This window comes from Siphateles boraxobius, unplaced genomic scaffold (assembly GCF_051911475.1).
Source record: "Siphateles boraxobius isolate OS27281-9 unplaced genomic scaffold, OSU_SipBor_1 25, whole genome shotgun sequence".
In the NCBI taxonomy this organism is placed as follows: Eukaryota; Metazoa; Chordata; class Actinopteri; order Cypriniformes; family Leuciscidae; genus Siphateles; species Siphateles boraxobius.
Window position 1 is genome coordinate 9,941,396 of NW_027508866.1, and position 18,092 is coordinate 9,959,487.

Genomic DNA, 18,092 nt, shown 5'->3' on the forward strand with positions numbered 1-18,092 from the left:
ATAATTTGTCCTACTTGGAACGTTTTGTAGCCTACTTGTTTATCATGCAAGTTCTACAGCCAAAAATAATAGAATGACATGTAATCTTTCACATCACATATTTTAGCGTTATGGACATGTACTGCAGGGTAAGTTAAAAAATACAGCTGGTCGCTTTCAGCTAAATGAATAGCTGTATCTTTGATATCGGTTACACACAGTGACAGAGGCTTGTGCTTGTACTTACGTTAATGACCGATACCTAGCGTTACAAGGTAGACAAACACCTACTGTTCTAACAATGCACGGTCACATACGAGCGTACATCTTTCCGATTATATTTGGCAAATCGCCATTAGTACATTTTTGTGATATATAATTACTTTGCAAAACATCTCTCATTTGAAGCATAAACATAATTAACAGAAAAAAAACTTAAACTCTTCACTTGCCATTGGAAGCTTCTTGTAGCAGCCTACATTCCTGCTGTATCCTGCAGCCTATCTGGCAACCTCGAGTCAGAGAGGAGGGGATACACCACTCTACAGTAATTTGAAAGTGATTGCAGTACCAGTATTGGCCAGAATCTTACATACGGCTCATTTAAAAGTAACTTTAAAAAACCTTACAAAGTATTCTTGCTTTATAATTTAAGATGTTAAATGTGATCAGCATGATGAGATCAATGGGTTCAAAAAGTAGCTAAAAAATACTTGATATCTGTAAATTCTAAAACATATGTTTTGACAGAACATTGGTAAAATGGTTCAGGTAAAAATGGTTTAAACACAAATTGAAACATGCTTTTGTTAGGAAATTAAAGGGGTGGTAAAACACGATTTCACTTTTCTAACTTTAGCTAGTGTGAAATGTTGCGGTTTGAGCATAAACAACATCTGCAAAGTTACAATGCTCAATGTTCAAAGCAAAGGGATATATTTGCTTTTAAAGAAAAAGACTACAACAAACGGCTGGTAGGGACTACAGGACATTCCTCCCGGGTTAGTGACATCAGCAACCCTAAAATGTACATAAACCCCGCCCCCGGGACACACAGTCCATGTTGAGAAGAGGAAAAGTTGTTGTATAAGAGTACATTTGTGATTCAGCTCAAACTTTAGCATCCTTCTTTTCAGATGCAATAGAAAGTCACTCTGTGTGCATCTCACAACAGTTCCTATACGAGCGATATATAGATTATCATGACAAAATATGCTAATTGAAGATAGTTAACTCCACATCAGCAACATAAATTCATCAACTAACCATTCAGAGACGTCCTGTTGCATTCTACATGTTGTCACTTCTTCTTGAGTCTCTCCATCTTTGTCTGACTCTGTTTTAACATTAAAGGCAGAACAGTTTCTGTCATTTTAGTGTGTCTGTGTGAGGTAATCGCAGCTGCTAAGAGCAAGAGCTCTTGAAACCCCGCCCTCTGAGGCAGTTCATTTGCATTTAAAGGGCCAGTCACAAAACGGTGCGTTTTTGCTAACCCTCAAAAAGTGACACCTTTAACATGCTATATAAAAATATCTGTGGGGTATTTTGTGCTAAAACTTCACACACACACTGGGGACATAAGAGATTTATTTTACATCTTGTGAAAAGGGCATTTTACCACCCCTTTAAGTAGCTTAAGGTGTCACGGGGATGGCAACCTTTTGTTTTGACATGGAAGAGAGATTCAATATGAGAATAAACATTTTTAAATGACAGAAAACAACAGTTAATAAAGAGCCAAATAAACTCTTGGGCAAAATTTGAAGGAGGGGTAGCAAAAAAACTGTTTTTAATTTGCTTCAATGTGGCGGACAGTCATAGTGGCAGTGAGATAATGTCTGAATAAGCATAGACCCAGGAACAACAAAGAAATACAATTTTGAACAATATTTTCAAACGTTATAAATGTTTTTGCAAGATACATTATATGTCTGGAACACTAGGTGGCGCGGTGTTCAAACTTCTCAGCTACCTTCAGGACATGCCGATGATGATACCTACAGAATGCTGTGCTGATATGTAAAATCATTTAAAAGATGTTGCAATTTATGACAAAATTCAAAATGGCGGCCCAATGGTTTGTCCGATCCTGTCAAAATCCATGTCCTCGGTTCGGCCTGACACAAGGCCATAAACACATGACGCATGACATAGCACACCAAGATCATGATTTTCTGACAAACTGTTTAAAAGTTAATTGCAAAAAATATTCAGATTGCATGACCTGTAGATGGAGCTGTTCCCAAATTTTGGCATGACAGATTATGGTTCGGGTGAAGCATACCAATTTCAGTTTTGATCAAAGTTTGGCCGAGATACAGCATCTGAACAAATTTTAGGTCGACCTCGTTAAGTTTGAGACATTATAACTTTAGAACAAAGATGAATAAAAAAATCTCTTTGGTCATTTCTGTGCAGCTCGGACCAAAGATCATCTGAGACAATTTTCATAAGAATTGGACAAAATTTGAATACTTCACTGTACCAAAATGGCCACTACTGTAATGGGCGGAGTCTTAATGATGTTGAATGTGATCAACATGATGAGAGGAATCAGATGCACTAAGTTTGATTTTTCTAGATCAAAGGGTTCAAAAGTAATAACCGTTTCAAATGTGAATTTTTGAACTGGTGGTGGTGCTATAGAGTTGGTCCTAGAAACCCCAAAGTTGGTCAGATTACTAATCATTACTATTATACTATTACTACAAGCGTGCCAATTTTCATAATTTTCATACTTGCGGTTCATAGGCTGCCATAGAGTACAGGAAAAATAATAATAAAGAATACTAACAATTTCAGTAGGTGCCATAGGCCCTTTGGGGCTTGGCCCCTTATTATACAGTTAGGTTGTAAATGTGTGCCGTCATATGTGAATGATAAGAGGGCAGCAATGTACATGAAGGCCTGTTAGGATCACGTCAACTTTTTCCAATTAATAGAAAGCAATCTGCCAAGAACAGATGACAATCAAAACGTTGAGTTAAGGTCAGAGAAGAAAAATTTACTAATTTACAGATATTACAGGTTTTAAAAAGGAAATAGTTATTTAAATCCCTGCCCCCAAATCATAATACCATCACTCAAGCAATTATACACACAACTATGATTTAGCATATTGCATCTAAACACATTGTTTTTTAATAATGCAATTTTTCTACATTACTAATTCTTATCCAACTCATTAAAGGCTTTTTTGAGTATTAAAACCTAGTGTTTAAGTCATAGCAAGCATAGGCCCCGATTCAAAAGTCATGACAAATGTCGCTAAAAGATAAGGAAAATACTTATTAAATGAAATTCTGCATAAGATTCCTCAATGCGTTGATGTTAAAACTTGCCTCATCGTATTTCTACCAACTTCCATTTAAAGCAAAAGCTGTGATTTTTTGACATTTTGACAAAGCATGAATGATTCCCTATACATTCATGAAACTCAATAGAACAAGGCAACTTGATAAACAAAGCTATTTGTTTAAAGGAATAAGCAATACTTCATAATGTTATATTTCTCAAAAGGGAGCAAAGGCACCGAGCTAAAACATCAAAACTTGTTAGAAAAGATAGGCTGCTATCTGAGTTTCTTTGCTAATTGATTGAATGAACCTTTGCTTTAGACCTGAATAAAGATCTACATCCCGGTGAAAATGTTAATAGACTGTGACAGCACAGTGGTCCTTCTCATTACAGAAATTATGATTAGACGTTATATTACAGAATCATCAATAGTACATTCTATATTCAGCTAACGAAGTGTCTAAACATTTAATAACGTGCTATGAGAAAATCATGAAAGTCAAAACCCCCAATCTCTAGAGCTCACTAATGCATACTAAAAGCACATGAGAGCATTTGTCCTTAAGCTTTATTTGACGTTGAGTATGAATAGATGAGTTAAACCAATCAAGATTCAAAACCAATCTGATTCTACACAAAAGACAAAAGCTTGTCGAGATTTGGGGCTTATGAGGAACACGTTTAAAATACCAGAGGCACAGGAAAGCATCTCCTGCCACATCAGCAAGGTTAAAAATAACTTTATTTCAGGAAAAAAAGCCCTGAAGTGGCAGAATGTGCCCACTGCTTAAGAATGAACTATGAGCAAATGTCACATCAGCAGACAAAGCACATGCAATCTTAATGGAACAAATAATAGAAATGAAAACATTGACCTTAAGACTCAAAAACAGTGTTTTAAAGAGCCTCATTATGCTATTTTAAAGGTTCCTAATTTTGTATTTAAAAAACACCATGTTCTCAAAATATACATTGTAAGTCAAACGGTTAGTTAGAAGATTTAGTCTCTCTTTACCCCTCATTAGCACAAGTCTACTCTGCTGAGTAGAACACGACAAACCATTATCTGAATTACACCAACGGGGGGCTTCCTCGCGCTTGATACACACTGATACGAATAACACCATTGGTTTTTCTGTGTAGTAATGGTGTTGCATGCTCGAGATCGGCCCGTTAGTGAAGCCGTTTAAACTCAGAGTAGTAACTGCGCGGTTTCGTTCCACTTTCGTTTCGTTTGCCATTTGATGTTTCTCATATGCAACATAAAAGGCAGCTCTAACAGCATTTAGTCGCACCAGCAGGAAAAAGGGTTCTATATTGCAACCAATTGGTCGCAGTTATGAGCACTGCCTCAGCTACTATTGTTTGAGGGCGGGTCAAAGTAGACTTCAATCGCGGACAGCCAATGAAGAACATAGGCTGGCATTAAGCAAATTTGTTACTTTGTTACGTATAACAGGTAAGACTGCAATTGCTGACGACTCGTTTCAGCAGTTTAGAATCCATTTTTTTCTTTTAGGAGACGTGCACTTCGTTGTTTAAAACTTTGCAGACATTTTACATTCACAAACAGCTCTATTACAAACGGCATAAAGGTCATATTCGATAATAGGGGCATAATTAGGAGCACTTTAAACAAAAATAACAATAAACATTAGAGCACTCTAGACATGAATACATTCAAGTAAATATCCTAAATATTTAAGGAATGCTGCTCAACCAATCAAGTGAATCTTGTCTTTTTATTTACCTATTTTGCTATAAAAGAACAAATTGCATAAAAAAAGGCTATAGGTAAATAAGCTTACCTATGAGAGCCTGGAAAAGACTGCTTTTGAAAATGCTTGTGACTCTTAAGATGGCAGTTTTGAGCTGTTGTTCCTCTGGTTTCTTCAGTTTGGAGCAGTAGTCATCCATGAGGCTTATTGCCCTGGCTGTGTCTGCAAGACAGAATAAAATAAAATGTTACACTACTTGTCTGATTTTTTTCACAGCATTTTATTAAATGTTGTCTTTTGTTGGACAAGAGGTTCATAAATGCTTCTCATGTTTGGAAAGATGTTTGACGCGTGTTGCTTTTTCAAATGCACGTTATAAGTGACTCAAACTCACAGTGCTTTCAGATTGAGCAGCGTTTACAGAGCTGTACATCAATGACAAGCTGCGCATAAAAAAAAAAATAATCGCAGCTTTGCCATTTCATAATCGCGATAAGCCAAATCTGTTTAGGTGCGATTTCATGTAAATTGCAATTAATCGTGCAGCCCTACTAGGGCCAGGGTGGAGGTTGTTTCTCACCTCGCTAGATGTCCAGCAAGGAGGACCGAATGTATGTATTTTGGGCCTAATGGGTGGAGCTAGAATATTCAACCACACCATACCCATTACTCTATCCCTCCACCCCATTAGATGTCCAGAGAGGTGGAGCTGGACGTTATTTGACTCTGCAATGAGAACCACTTGGAGACAGAGCCTTCAGAAGCAACATGATTTAGAAAATCTAACATAAACATAAAACAGTAACATAAAACTTTAACTTTCATTATGTGACTGCTCACCTCAAAATGCAAAGCATTAGTTAAGCTACAGAATAGTATTATTTAGCTGCAGTGTAAAGTAGCATCAGTCAAGCAGTTACATAAAATAGTCTCAACTTTTCGATGTTAATTAACATTACATAAAACCCTATGAATCTGGATTCATCATTTAGATTTGTATGAAAAGCCCTTTAGTTGTTCTTTATTGCTAATGATAAGCTACTAGTAGTAGGGGACTAAAGGGGCTATATGTTTTAATCACTTATTTTATTGCCAATGTCTGAACAGCTTGTAACTAAACTTTAAAAAATAAGAGCTGCCCCTACTTCCTAGGTTGTCTATGAAAGCCTGTAGACTGTTTTTAATGTGAAGGACTCGGGACAATTTTCGCATAGAAAAAAAGGAATAGGCTATGACGTTTATCAGTGCTCCCGAGACCCTCAATTCCATTCAATAACACATGAAATTATGCTTACAATCAGGGCCGTAGCTAGAGGTTTCGGGGGCCCCTGAAAATATATTGATGTGGGCCCCGACCACCCTCCACCAATATCATACTGTACAATAGATGAGCATGGAGGCCCAACAGAAGATGGTGATGTTATTGTAAAACCTTTATTTTAAAAGTTAAATGTGTATATATAAATTACAACTAATAAAAACTAGCAAAAAGCAAGAAATTGTTAAATAATAATAAAAAACAATTTGAAAAAAGTAACAGCAAAATATTTTTTTCCCCATCAGTCTGTTATAATTCATAAATCAAAAAGCAAACATTCAGAGATTGACAAGAATGCAGTCAAATTAAAAAAAATAATAATTTTTTGTCTTATTTTTTAATAAAGATAATATGGAAATTGTGATATATTATCAAATAAAGCTAATTTATTCATCCACGTGCAGTGTGTTGTATTCGTGTTTTCTTGATGTAATAAAATACATCATCAGCCGGCAGGTCATATTTATAACGGTTACTGCAATGCATCATTACTCGTGTCATTTTATTTAAACTCTATTTACAATAGTGTAAAAAGACAGGGATTATGAACACGTAATTATTAGGTCGATTGTGGTGCTCATCAATAATAATAAAAAAGTGACAGTACCAGGCAGACTGTAGACGGTAGTTTTCTTAGGCCTATTCCCAGCGAAATAAGAGTAGCTACAACCTGCCATTAAGAACGTCTTGATCGACTGGGATACAACAACTCTGGCCTCCCTCTCCTTCTTTTCGTGGCGTTTCTGGTACCCTGTTTTCTTTTCCCCAACATTTTTCAGTCAGTCAGTCTCCTGCTCTTCCACCAAGTTCATCGTTAACTTCAGGCAGCTGCCGCCTCAACTCTGATTGGTTGGTTCTGTTCACGAGCTGGGGTGGGACTTACAGTTGTATTGGGTGGGTCCATCTGATGTTGGTCACTGACTGAATAATTAATAAATACTTAAGATCTGACTAAACCATTTTTAGGGAGGTAAGAAAAGCAGATATTTGGAAAAAATATTTAACCAAATTGCATGTGTTTGTGGTTTGCATTTAAATTCCAGGCAGAAAACTAATATAAATATTAGAATTATTTATACAACAGGGGCCTAGTATAACTGCTGGATTTTGTGGCCCTCCCGGGCAGCGGGGGCCCCTATAATCGGCTGCCCTGCTTATAATGTTAAGAATACTACCGAAAGAGCCATTATAGCTACTGCAATGTCAATGTGTCATGCAAAGAAAAAGAATGAATTCGAACTATATACTTAGTCTCTTCGATACACGTTCTCAGATAAACTATCATAACACTGTAAATTGAATTACCTCATCTGTCGACATGATGCCGGTGAACTGCAGAGCTGGTGCAAACATATCCACATCGCTATGATTAGACACTTTTTTTCTTAATCCTTTTTGTGTGTGTTTGTTTTGTTATTGAAGAGGGGAAAGCGCAGCGCAATTTTTACATATTAATTTAAACGTTGCTCTGCTGAGATGGCGTCAGGATATTTGTTAAATGTAGCCTATATCGCCGCAAACATATTTCCAAATTCTTTTTTTCTTCTAAGCACTGCAGAATAAAAGTACTCCGCAGTTGTACGGATTCTTAACACGTTTATTGCAACTACTACATTTCATATTTTTCTTATCAAACAACCAGACTAATGGCTCGACGCGACCCGTACCGGGGAAGAGCCTAGACACGGCTTTCTTCTGTAAATTCACGCTTTGCATCAGCTGGGTATGGAAGGTTAAATGACGGCGGTGATCGCCCTCGCCCAGTTTAAAAAAAATAATAAATTAATAATTTAAGATATAAATCAATGTAATTAGTTGTAAATTAAATATTTTAAACACTAATACAAAAAGGAAAGAATAATGCATTGACTTGGGTATTTAATAGGCCTATTAACATTCACACATGAACTGTCATTAGATGACTATCTGACAACTGGAGAACAGAGAACAACAGAGATATTCAAATATAGGCTACTCTTCAGAGTTTTTTGATGTAGGCCGTGTGTTTTATTAACATTTATTATAATTTATATCTCAAAAGGATGAGATAAAAAAACTACTGCGCATTTGCACTCAGGACTGCAAGGTGAGTGAGTTACCCTAGTTCACAGTTCCAATAAGTTGTGATCTGGTTGTGATGGGTTAAAATAAACTCAATAAACTAAATAAGCAGATAGAGAGCACAGACCAGTATTGAAGTGTTCAGGAAAAACGCAGCAGTTATAACTTTGTTTTTGCGGAGGTTATTTCATTACTATTGAGTATCAATTGATGCCATACAGGCTGAATAGCTCTTAGCTTTAATAGCGCTTAGCTTTGCTGCTCTTGTTTATGTTTTATGTGTTGATATGCAGGTATTATTTTCGTTCAATCTGGTTGTTCTGTAAAGCACTTTGGTCAGCCTAGTAGCTGTTGTTAATGTGCTATATAAATAAAGTGAACTTGAACTTAAATCCATTGTGCATTCTCTCCGCGTCTAGTGCGTTCCGCAGCTTTTCCACACAGATTTTGGTGGTAATGAACCCAATATGTTTTTTTTCTCACCCAAATGGTCCCTATACTATGCATTTTGTAATAATACAGAAAAAATATATAATTGACCGTATTTGCCAGAGAATAAATCGCATGTAGCCTACCTGAGTGTAACAGTATTGAATTACAGTTCATGCGTGAACGTTAGGCCTATTATAGGCCTATAGGCTAGTCAATGCATTATTCTTTATTTTTGTATTAGTGTTTAAAATATTCAATTTACAATTAATTATATTATTCTTTTAAACTTACTGGGCGAGGGAGACCATTGCTAACAACTATCATTTACCCTGCCATACCGCATAGGTGACTTTATATCTACACAAAATAAAGCCCAGTCTAGGCTCTTCCCCGGTACGGGTTGTGTTGAGCCATTCGTTAGTCTGGTTGTTTGATGAGAAAAAGAATGTAGTTGCAATAAACGAGATAAGAATCCGCACATGAAAATACAAAAAAAAAACGAAATGAAAAAACGAAAAAGGAACTGTTCTAATTTTTCTACTTTCAATATTGAATCAAAAAACGACTGAACGAATGATACACGGATATGGTCTTGAGTCACGTTCACGCTTGTACTTGGTGTCGTGTGCACGAGACTCCCCGAGTGCGAGCACGAGCAATAAGTTCCTGGCTGCAAATCATTTAACGACCAACAGTGTCGCTAATAACAAGGGTTTCTGAATTCTACATTCAGCCCCTTTAAAGTTAAAAAATATACTAAATTTATCCTATGCATAAAAAAGACTTGTGTTAGTTAAAGAGTAACAAAAAACAGCTGCATACCAGTCTGAAATATAAATGAAACCAGCATCTAAGAGCATCCGAGGTCTTAGGCGAGTTTGCCATACTTGTGTCTATTTTTACAGACTACAAACTTACAGCAGACTATAATTACTTTTTTAGGAGACCTACATAATATAATTACAGTTTGAAGTTCCTACTGCATATTTAAGGCTTAGGAGGAAAATAAGTCTAAATAAAATAATGATATTCAAAGACACGGCCACAACAGTCCTGCTATGATCATCTTTGTCTGCTTCAGCAACAAAAACTTTCACCTAATGAAGTTCTGACATTTTGCATGACCAAAGCTGGTGTGAAATCTACTTGTGGAAACTTTACATGGGTGTCATGCTATATTTCAACATTTTGCAAATTCGTACTATCATTATATGCAGCTTGACCTCTTATTGAGAGACATGGAATAGCCTATTTGTATTTTTCAACATTTTATTTGTAACAATGCGTGACAATTTAAAATAATTTTGTCTTCACTCGATGTGATTAAAATGGTGAAAAAAGTGAAAATAAATGATTAAGAGAAATTGAAAATTCTAGGTCCTGGTCACCAGTAACAAGATTATAAAATGTATCTTACCCATTCATTTAAATTTGAACCTAGGTAATGTTGACGGTTAAAAAAAAATCCACACATTAGCCTACATGTCAACTACAGTCGTATAAAAATGTTTTACAGTTAGGCTAGTGTTTATTTCTCACCTCGTTTTCTTAAGGGCATAATTACTCCTTTATGTCCTTGTGGGATTGTCAGGCATGGAAACAACAACACAAACGTTTCTCCCTCATCTGCTGTCAGTGTCTTGGAGAAACTGTCACTTGCTAAAGCAGCAAGTTCTTGCTCAGTTCGTTAATGTAGATAGAAAAAAAAGCTCATAGAATTAAAGAGAGGGGCACGCGCCGAAACATCTTGCAGAAGAAAACAGCATATGCTGAGCGCATGACTCGCTCATAAGAAATAAATCCATAATCCGATAGTAAGAGTGGATAGTGATCGAGTGCACCTTGGCGTGGATGAGTCCATGAGAAATGTCAAAACTGCTCTCCAGTGTCTGAATGTGTTCTCGGTAGGCTATTGAAAATTATTCCCCGGGAACATTCGCACAACCATCGACTCCTTAAATGCCTTTGGTGTTTTACTAGCCTACATAAACATAATTCAATCAAGCTGTCCATAAAACAACCCATTGATTTAACCCATACAGTCCTGACGAATATTAAAAGCACAGAGAATAACTAAACTAAATCTAACCGCTAGTTTTTGCCCCAAAGGGCCATAGACATAAAATTAGAAAGGCTCCCCAACACATGGTTTGACTTTCATTAGACTCAGTCAATTGGCTATATGCTGATCAAGCATTATTTTAAATCCTAAAACTACAAATATGGAGATCTAGCAACAGTTTGACGAACACATAAGCATGACTTCACGTCTCTGGTATCTAATATGCCTGTGTAAGTTTATTGATGCATGCTTGTAAACAGTTCTTCAAGAACAACTTGTTATGCCTACATTGTGATGGAATGAAGTTCATGTGTTTTATGTCTTATGTTATAATCTGATCAGAAAATAATTGAAAATGTATTATCTTGCTGCTTGATCAGCGCAATCCAGTTTCACGTCTCTTAATTCAGCTTTAATTCCCGAGGAAAACAATCACCATAGCACAGGCAAACTGGAGTATAAAATTCTGATCTAAAGGTAGAGACAGAGAACAGATTTAACTAAACAAGGCAGGATATTTCCCCCATGAAACAGCAGCCTGTCAGTGCGACGCCTGTCGGAAAACACCTGCAAGTTTCCTCCAGCTTTCCGATAACGCATGGCTCCACAATTGCCTCGGTAATTAAGCCAATCTGAGAAAATATATCCCAAAGCTCCTCGTCAAACATCCCGATATGCAGTTAAGAACAACTTCACTTCCTTTCCCGTTATTTTTTCTGTGGATCTTCACGGCATCTTTTGCCAAAGCTGTTTTGCAGACTCTATTTATGGTGGGTGCAGTATCACCAGCAGCAGCAGCATCATCACCACCAGTTTCGCCTTAGCAACGAGAGGGTTGACCCGCGGGGATTGACAGGGCGCGTCCTCCAATGGCGTTCGTCCATTCTTTCAGTTGGCGCACGGACGGACCAATAGGAATTGTCATATTGTTCCTGGATCTCGGGGTGAGAGTTGACTGAAACATGTGGTTAGACATGGCCGCGCCCTGCTGGCACTGAGGACCGTGACTGTTGAACAGGGGATGGATGGGAACAGTTTAGCGATTATTTAAAAGCTCATTCGTGGGTAAGTAAATCCTACAATGCATAAATGCGGTGTTGACCATGTACAAACGAAGTTGTAAATGAACAGACAGTGATACGACTGGGTTTGACATTCTTCAGCTAACTTACACACCAACAAAACAGCTGTCATTAGGTTGAATGAGTTACTAACGTTACTGGTTTGACCCGTCTCTTGCAGTAAACGCTGCATTTTTAAAACGCCATCAGGAAGTTCAGTTTACAAACACGTGTCTGAAATGTGTCAAATTATGTAAAGGTTGTATTAATATGAATTAAATGAATGTTCAAATCGCAAACTGACGAATATAAAGTGTCTGTATTTAGTTTAACGATCTAGTTACCAATAAACAAATATTTCCCTAGTAATCGATTTTTAAACAGAATAATGATGTCAGCTGAAACATTGATGAAACATGGTGACAGCCTTCAGCACACAACAGTGAAATATCATAATTTTCGGTATGTAGTTAGGTTGTCTGTCTGCTGAGAATCCATTTGTTGATATCAAAATGTCTGTTTAGATCAACATGACAGACAACGCTATGCTTGTGAAAGATGCAGGCCAGACAGCATCCAGGGCATTGTTTATTGAAATGCTGAATAAGAAGTATGAACGGCTCCCTGATATCGACAGGTAAGTTTTATTTACAATATGTTATTTACAACACTGCAGTTAGTTAATGAAACTGTTCTGTTTTAACTCCAACAGGAAACTGTTTTCGTACGGCCCTATATATTTGGCTGGCAACGCTGGATTTTCTGGTTTGATAGCCAACAGCTTTTACCGACGTGCACTCAATGTCACCCAAGGACGAATTACTTCCAGCCTTCCCATGGCTGTTCTTCCGTTTCTGACAACTGCAGCACTGTACACTGCGGCCGTCACAAACCCCCTAATGTCAGGTATTTTCAACTTTGACCCTTTAGATTACGAACATTTTAACAAGATTGGAGATTGTTTCTGCTCGACATCAATACTGTTGCAAGTTTTTTTTAATGCCATAGGCTGAAGTACTTCTCATTTGCTGTTTGGTAGGCTATTTATATCTTGTTACTTACCTTTGGTGACCCGTGACGCGAAAGCTCTTTGAGTTCTTCTGATTGCTTTGCATTGAGTAACTATTTTGTAATTGTAGGTGACCTGAACTGCCCAACCTGTACCCTGATAAGAGGGGCTTTGGTGGGTGTGATTGGTGGCGGCATATATCCTATTTTGTTAGCCTTGCCTGTTAATGCTGGTCTTGCAGCAAGGTTAGTTCTCATTGTTATTGCATATTTCTTTTCTTGGAAATAGAATACAGCAAGTTATGTAACATCTCCTATTGTCTTGCAGGTATAACAGTGCACCAATGCCAGAGAAGGGCAACACGATCCGCTTCTGGATGAACCTAAGCAAACCCATTGTACAGAAGATGTATGTTGTTCTACTGCTGCAGGGTTTGTTTGGAACCTACTTGAGCTCAAAGCACTTTGATATCTACCTAAAAATGTTGAAAATACCATATTCTGACAGTGAAGAGCTTCATGGTTAGCAGTTACTGTTAATGTTTACATTATAAATAGTTGTTAAAAATGAAACACTCATCCAGTACAATGATCCGCTCTTACCAGATTTGTTCTCGTTTTTGATGCCTTTTCCAACAAAAATAAACAACAGATTCTGTCCAGTATACCTTTGTATCTTTTCCACAGATAACCTCAATCACTTGTTAAAGGTGCTCAAAGCGATGTCACGCGTTTTTTAGGCCAAAACATTTTTTGTCACATACAAAAAACATCTCCTCACTATCCGCTAGCTGCCTGTCCCCTGAACACACTGTAAAAAAACACGGTCTCTGCAGACACCCCAGGCTCCACAAACGGCAACAAAAACAAATTGGGCTAACCCGCACCACGAAACATAAACTGTTCCAGCCAATAACCGATAAGAAGGGTTTGGGGGTGCGGTTTGGGGGGTTAGTGCGCGGATGAGGAGGAGGGAGGGTCTAGCTAGCGTTCGTTTTGTTTGACAATACTTTAAACGTCAACAAGAAGTGATGTCACCCGACATCGCTTAGAGCACCTTTAAGGTATATATATTTATTGGAGATTTTATATAATTTCTTTGAATGTAATTGCCTGGATGTAATTTTAACACAAAACATAACCTAAAGCTTTACTTAACCATTTGCGTGTAAAATGTAAAAAAATAAATAAAGTGGATAAAAAGTGGTGTAAACAAATGCCTTTTGCCAATGTACAACTTACAAGAGATCAAATTGAAAGCATTCAGATCAATAACCAGGTACTGTTGGCAACTAATAATAAAAACACAGAGAAAAAAAGCTTATGCATCTTATACAACACACATTAACTGCCACAAAGAGACCTTTCAATGTGTGCCAATTTCCAATACCCTATCGCAACGATCAACCAAAGAGTTCTGAAATGCAAACCGAAAGAAAATTGCAGAAAAAAACGTAGTTTCTAGAAGCATTAGCTTCTAAATCAGTCAAAACTCAATTTAGTCAATGTTTCAGAAGAACTACATTTATAGTATATCATTGGATGGGTCAAGAGAAAAGAATTGGACCAATATTAGAGATGCCATGACAAAGTTACAATCTACTTTATGGAGACATTTTTCAGAAATATTCAATTCTCAAAAGTCTTTTTATACAAACTGTTACCACAGGAGAGAGAGAGAAAAAAAAATGATGTTCCCATCTCTGAAATGACAGTGTTGGCACAGATTTATTAAGATGTGTAAGAGCCATTATGTTGTATTGAATGTTTGTTGTAATTCCATTGTTTGACACTGGGTGGAGTGTGGAACTAATAGGTAGGTAGCCAGAGAGTAAGAGAAGTCAGGCATAACGTGTCAGGACATGTGCAGGTAGAAACAAGCTTATGGGATTTCAATGTGTTTGTGCATTGGAACTGCGAGTTTAAAATGACATCTACAAGCTTTGTGAATAAGTTGATAAAAGCAGTGCTGGACTGGAAGTGTGTCTTGTTTGGATCTCGCTCGTCAGAAACAACCCTACAACACCAAAGTGACAAGATGGTTATTTGTCACTTCAAGATGTTTGTTCTATTCACACTGACAGTGGTATGAGGCACCAGGGATAAGAAACATGAACTTTAGAGTTATACATTTCAGAACTGCTTAAGTTGATCCGCAACACTAAAGAGCCCCAGCCGTTAATTCAATGTCACTGAATTGTCAGAGCCATTAAGGAATTTTGCCGTTTAAACCTTATGGGGAGAAACCACCACCACTCTTTATCCACCTTGAAGAGAGGTGAGAAAGGCTCTTGTAGAGAGCGAAGAAATTGCTGTCTAAAAAGAGAAGGAGAGTGTAGTTAATATCTTAATAGGACACAAAGCATTTTGCATTACTCAAAAGAAAATTTATTACATCAGCCATGTGTCAGCACAGTCTTTGGATTTCAATTACATCTCACAAATAATGACTTATTCAGAAATCAAAACCCTTTGAAAATCCCATTTTAAAACATACCATTTCTCTTCATCTGGACAACTGTCAAATAAAGTCCAAGTGCTTTAACAAATCAAGATGCAACACATGGATATGACATATGTTCAATGTCTTGTAAGCAAACGTTACCATAAACAGAAGAGTTTAAAAACTCATTTAGATGCTAAATGAGAATGACAGCATCTGACATCTTTAGGGGTGTGATAGAGTCAGTAAAAGCTGTAACTTACACGGTTTTATGTACTACCTTTTTTAAATTTACCAGGCCATGATGCAAGCTGCTGGTCCCGACTCTTCAGCTTTCCCCACAGCAAAATCCACTTTAGCATAAAAAAAAATAAGGGTTCTACATGAAAAACATTCTTTAGAAATATAGCGATATTTCAGAAAGGGCTCATCTGTTTTCAGCAAAATACAAGCTTGCAGTACAAACTTGTGTTGAATCAACATCAATGCATCAACACTGCATAAACAGGTACATTATTACCAGATTGATAGAAGCGGAAGCCCTTTGTGAAACATCACCCATTTACATTTTTTAACAATATTTGTGTCCACTTAATTCCCTCAAAGTCTATTTTAACTGAAATTACATACTACAATTATGTAACTCAAAACAATGTATAATTTCTTTTTGTATATTATCTTCAATGCTTTAAATGTATACCAAATGAAAAAGAAAAACAAAACTTAAGTTTATTAACAGTTCATATTGTGCCGTGAACTGGCAAAAAGCACTGTCTTCATCTTAGGAGTTAACCAGTTCTGTGCAGTCTTCTATATCTTGATCCTTACCATGGATTTCAGCAGTCATGGATGTTCTGTGACCCAGTCGTCCAGCATGGCGGACCAAGCACCTAGAAGAAAACTGTCAACAAGTTTAGCAGTAACTTGTATTGAAATCAGGCTCAATAGACATGCCATTCAAGCTCTGCACACATTTTAAACAGTTAACTATATTTGACAACTGTTGTCATGTCCCCACATTTACATCTTGTGCAAAGTTCAGTCTCGGGAAACGTTGAAAAGGTAAAATACTTGACCCTACATTTTATGCGACAAGCTTGAACTCTCAGCACACTTGGTGCAGAATTCCACCGAGACGTGGTCTTTGTCCACATGCAGGCAGACACCACCTGCAGTATCTTTGTCTTCCACCTTCACCCTCTTCCTCGGCATGGCATAATCGTGGTCATTCTCGTTCGATTCCTGGAAAAGCGAGGTAGAAAATTTCATGCCGTTCACACCGCTCAATCTAGACAACAGCTGAGCCAGCATGCTCTCATTGGCCAACACGGCTCTCAAGTACCTAGTTTCATTCTCCAACTCTTCCACTCTCTTGTTGAGATTCCCATTTTCCTGCTTGAGAACACGGTTTTCTGTTGTCAAAGAGCCCACTCTCTGCTCCAAGCCAGTGACATATTCTTTCTTCTTTAATCGGTTTATCCTTGCTGCGACGGCGTTCTTGTTGATGATCCGTCCGGAGACATCTTGCAGTTTTGACCTCTGGACCACACCTCTGCTGCGGGATACGGGAACGTCAAACACTGCACTTTGGTTCATCTCATTGTTGGTCTGTGATTCAAAGTTGCCGAAAACATCGAGCACATTGTTGTCCAGGTCCCAGTTGAACTCTGAGCCAAGCAGATCATCCAGGCCCCATTCATTGGTGTCACTTTCTGGAGAAGTGTGTGTGTTGGTTTCACTGGTATTACTGGTTTTCGAAGCACCATCACTCTCATTGGAGGTACTTGATGTGATATCAGCATTAAGGCTGATTCTTCCTCTTTTTCTGGTGATCATGGCCGCGTTTCAGGATATGAATTGAGGAAACACTAAGTATATTTAAAAAAAGAAAAGAAATTAGCAGAAAATGACAACAATTCACTTGCACTCAAACTCATTTTAATATAACTTACATATTACGCACAATTATCTACACAAAAACGAATACGACACACGTATGACTTCTAACTTACTTGGAACACAGAAAAACTAAATTATATTAAGCAGAATGACGGCAATCATTCGGCATTTAAGTTACGTTACGTTCAATGTTAGGAAAAAGGCGAGAAAAGTGAATAACAGGAGCAGTCAATCCACCACATATGTCCTTCTATATTCGACAAAAGAAACACGAGGATCAGTCAAATACATTTTAACTAACGTGCGTTAACGCTTTAGGGCTTAAAGGATCGCATAAAAGAGTAATGAAAATACGTAACAGTTACAGAACAGAAAAGTTAACCTATTTCTGCTGTTAGCAAACAATATCTAACAAAACATCAAGATTTTGGTATTTTATCACCATGTTTGATATTATAATTGACACATGAAGAACCTATTAATATTGATTACAATGTTCGTAGTGGTTTTGGTTAACAGGCCGCAGCAGCGCGCCTTTGTCCGCGTGACAAAGCAGTTTCCTCAAGCAAAGAAAACTACACATATTTTCGTTTATAACCGAAGCGACTTACCTTAAATTGTATAATGATGTCTTGTGACGATGATTGGATGGAAAAAAAGAATCCGAGAAAAATGATTTTACAGGATAGAAAATGTATTTAAGCTCAGATGTAGCAAACCCAAGTGGAAGCAACGAACTTACAACGACACTGAGAGAGAGGAACTAAAATGGCGAATCCAAAGATATCGCGACACTTCTGGAAATACGGGTGGA

The 18,092-nt window shown here is 37.5% G+C and overlaps 3 protein-coding genes across 42 annotated transcripts in view; 1 reads left to right on the top strand and 2 right to left on the bottom strand.

The window, feature by feature from the left end:
• The window catches only part of dlg2 (discs, large homolog 2 (Drosophila)), a 305,321-nt gene extending 293,635 nt beyond the window's left edge, over nt 1–11,686 (bottom strand). For 35 of the 38 annotated variants that reach the window (XM_077242498.1, XM_077242477.1, XM_077242496.1 and 32 more), the window contains exons 1-2: nt 10,345–11,684; nt 5,085–5,216 (exon numbers count right to left, since the gene is read on the bottom strand). In XM_077242498.1, the coding sequence (XP_077098613.1) occupies nt 5,085–5,216; nt 10,345–10,363 (151 nt within the window). In that variant the 5' untranslated portion in view covers nt 10,364–11,684. Of the gene's footprint in view, nt 1–5,084; nt 5,217–7,617; nt 7,750–10,344 lie in introns of those variants that run through there. The other 3 variants (XR_013207082.1, XR_013207083.1, XM_077242470.1) reach the window with 2 other exon arrangements.
• Nucleotides 11,687–11,787: 101 nt separating this feature from the next.
• tmem126a (transmembrane protein 126A) lies at nt 11,788–14,153 on the top strand. The gene is made up of 5 exons (XM_077242545.1): nt 11,788–11,932; nt 12,453–12,565; nt 12,641–12,834; nt 13,068–13,182; nt 13,265–14,153. Exons 2-5 carry the CDS (start codon nt 12,459–12,461, stop codon nt 13,461–13,463), a joined length of 615 nt encoding a protein of 204 aa, XP_077098660.1. The 5' UTR covers nt 11,788–11,932; nt 12,453–12,458; the 3' UTR covers nt 13,464–14,153.
• A 487-nt stretch (nt 14,154–14,640) lies between these two features.
• Nucleotides 14,641–18,046, bottom strand: crebzf (CREB/ATF bZIP transcription factor). 3 transcript variants are annotated; one of them, XM_077242544.1, is made up of 5 exons: nt 17,890–18,046; nt 16,722–17,247; nt 16,208–16,621; nt 15,660–15,732; nt 14,641–15,252 (listed from the first exon to the last, which is right to left on the bottom strand). In XM_077242544.1, exons 2-3 carry the CDS (start codon nt 17,213–17,215, stop codon nt 16,573–16,575), a joined length of 543 nt encoding a protein of 180 aa, XP_077098659.1. In that variant the 5' UTR covers nt 17,216–17,247; nt 17,890–18,046; the 3' UTR covers nt 14,641–15,252; nt 15,660–15,732; nt 16,208–16,572. The 3 variants fall into 3 exon arrangements, with proteins under 3 accessions (XP_077098659.1, XP_077098658.1, XP_077098657.1); XM_077242543.1 differs by lacking the exon at nt 14,641–15,252 and having other exon boundaries at nt 15,302–15,732; XM_077242542.1 differs by lacking the exon at nt 14,641–15,252 and having other exon boundaries at nt 15,302–15,732; nt 16,208–17,247.
• Nucleotides 18,047–18,092: the final 46 nt, after the last annotated feature.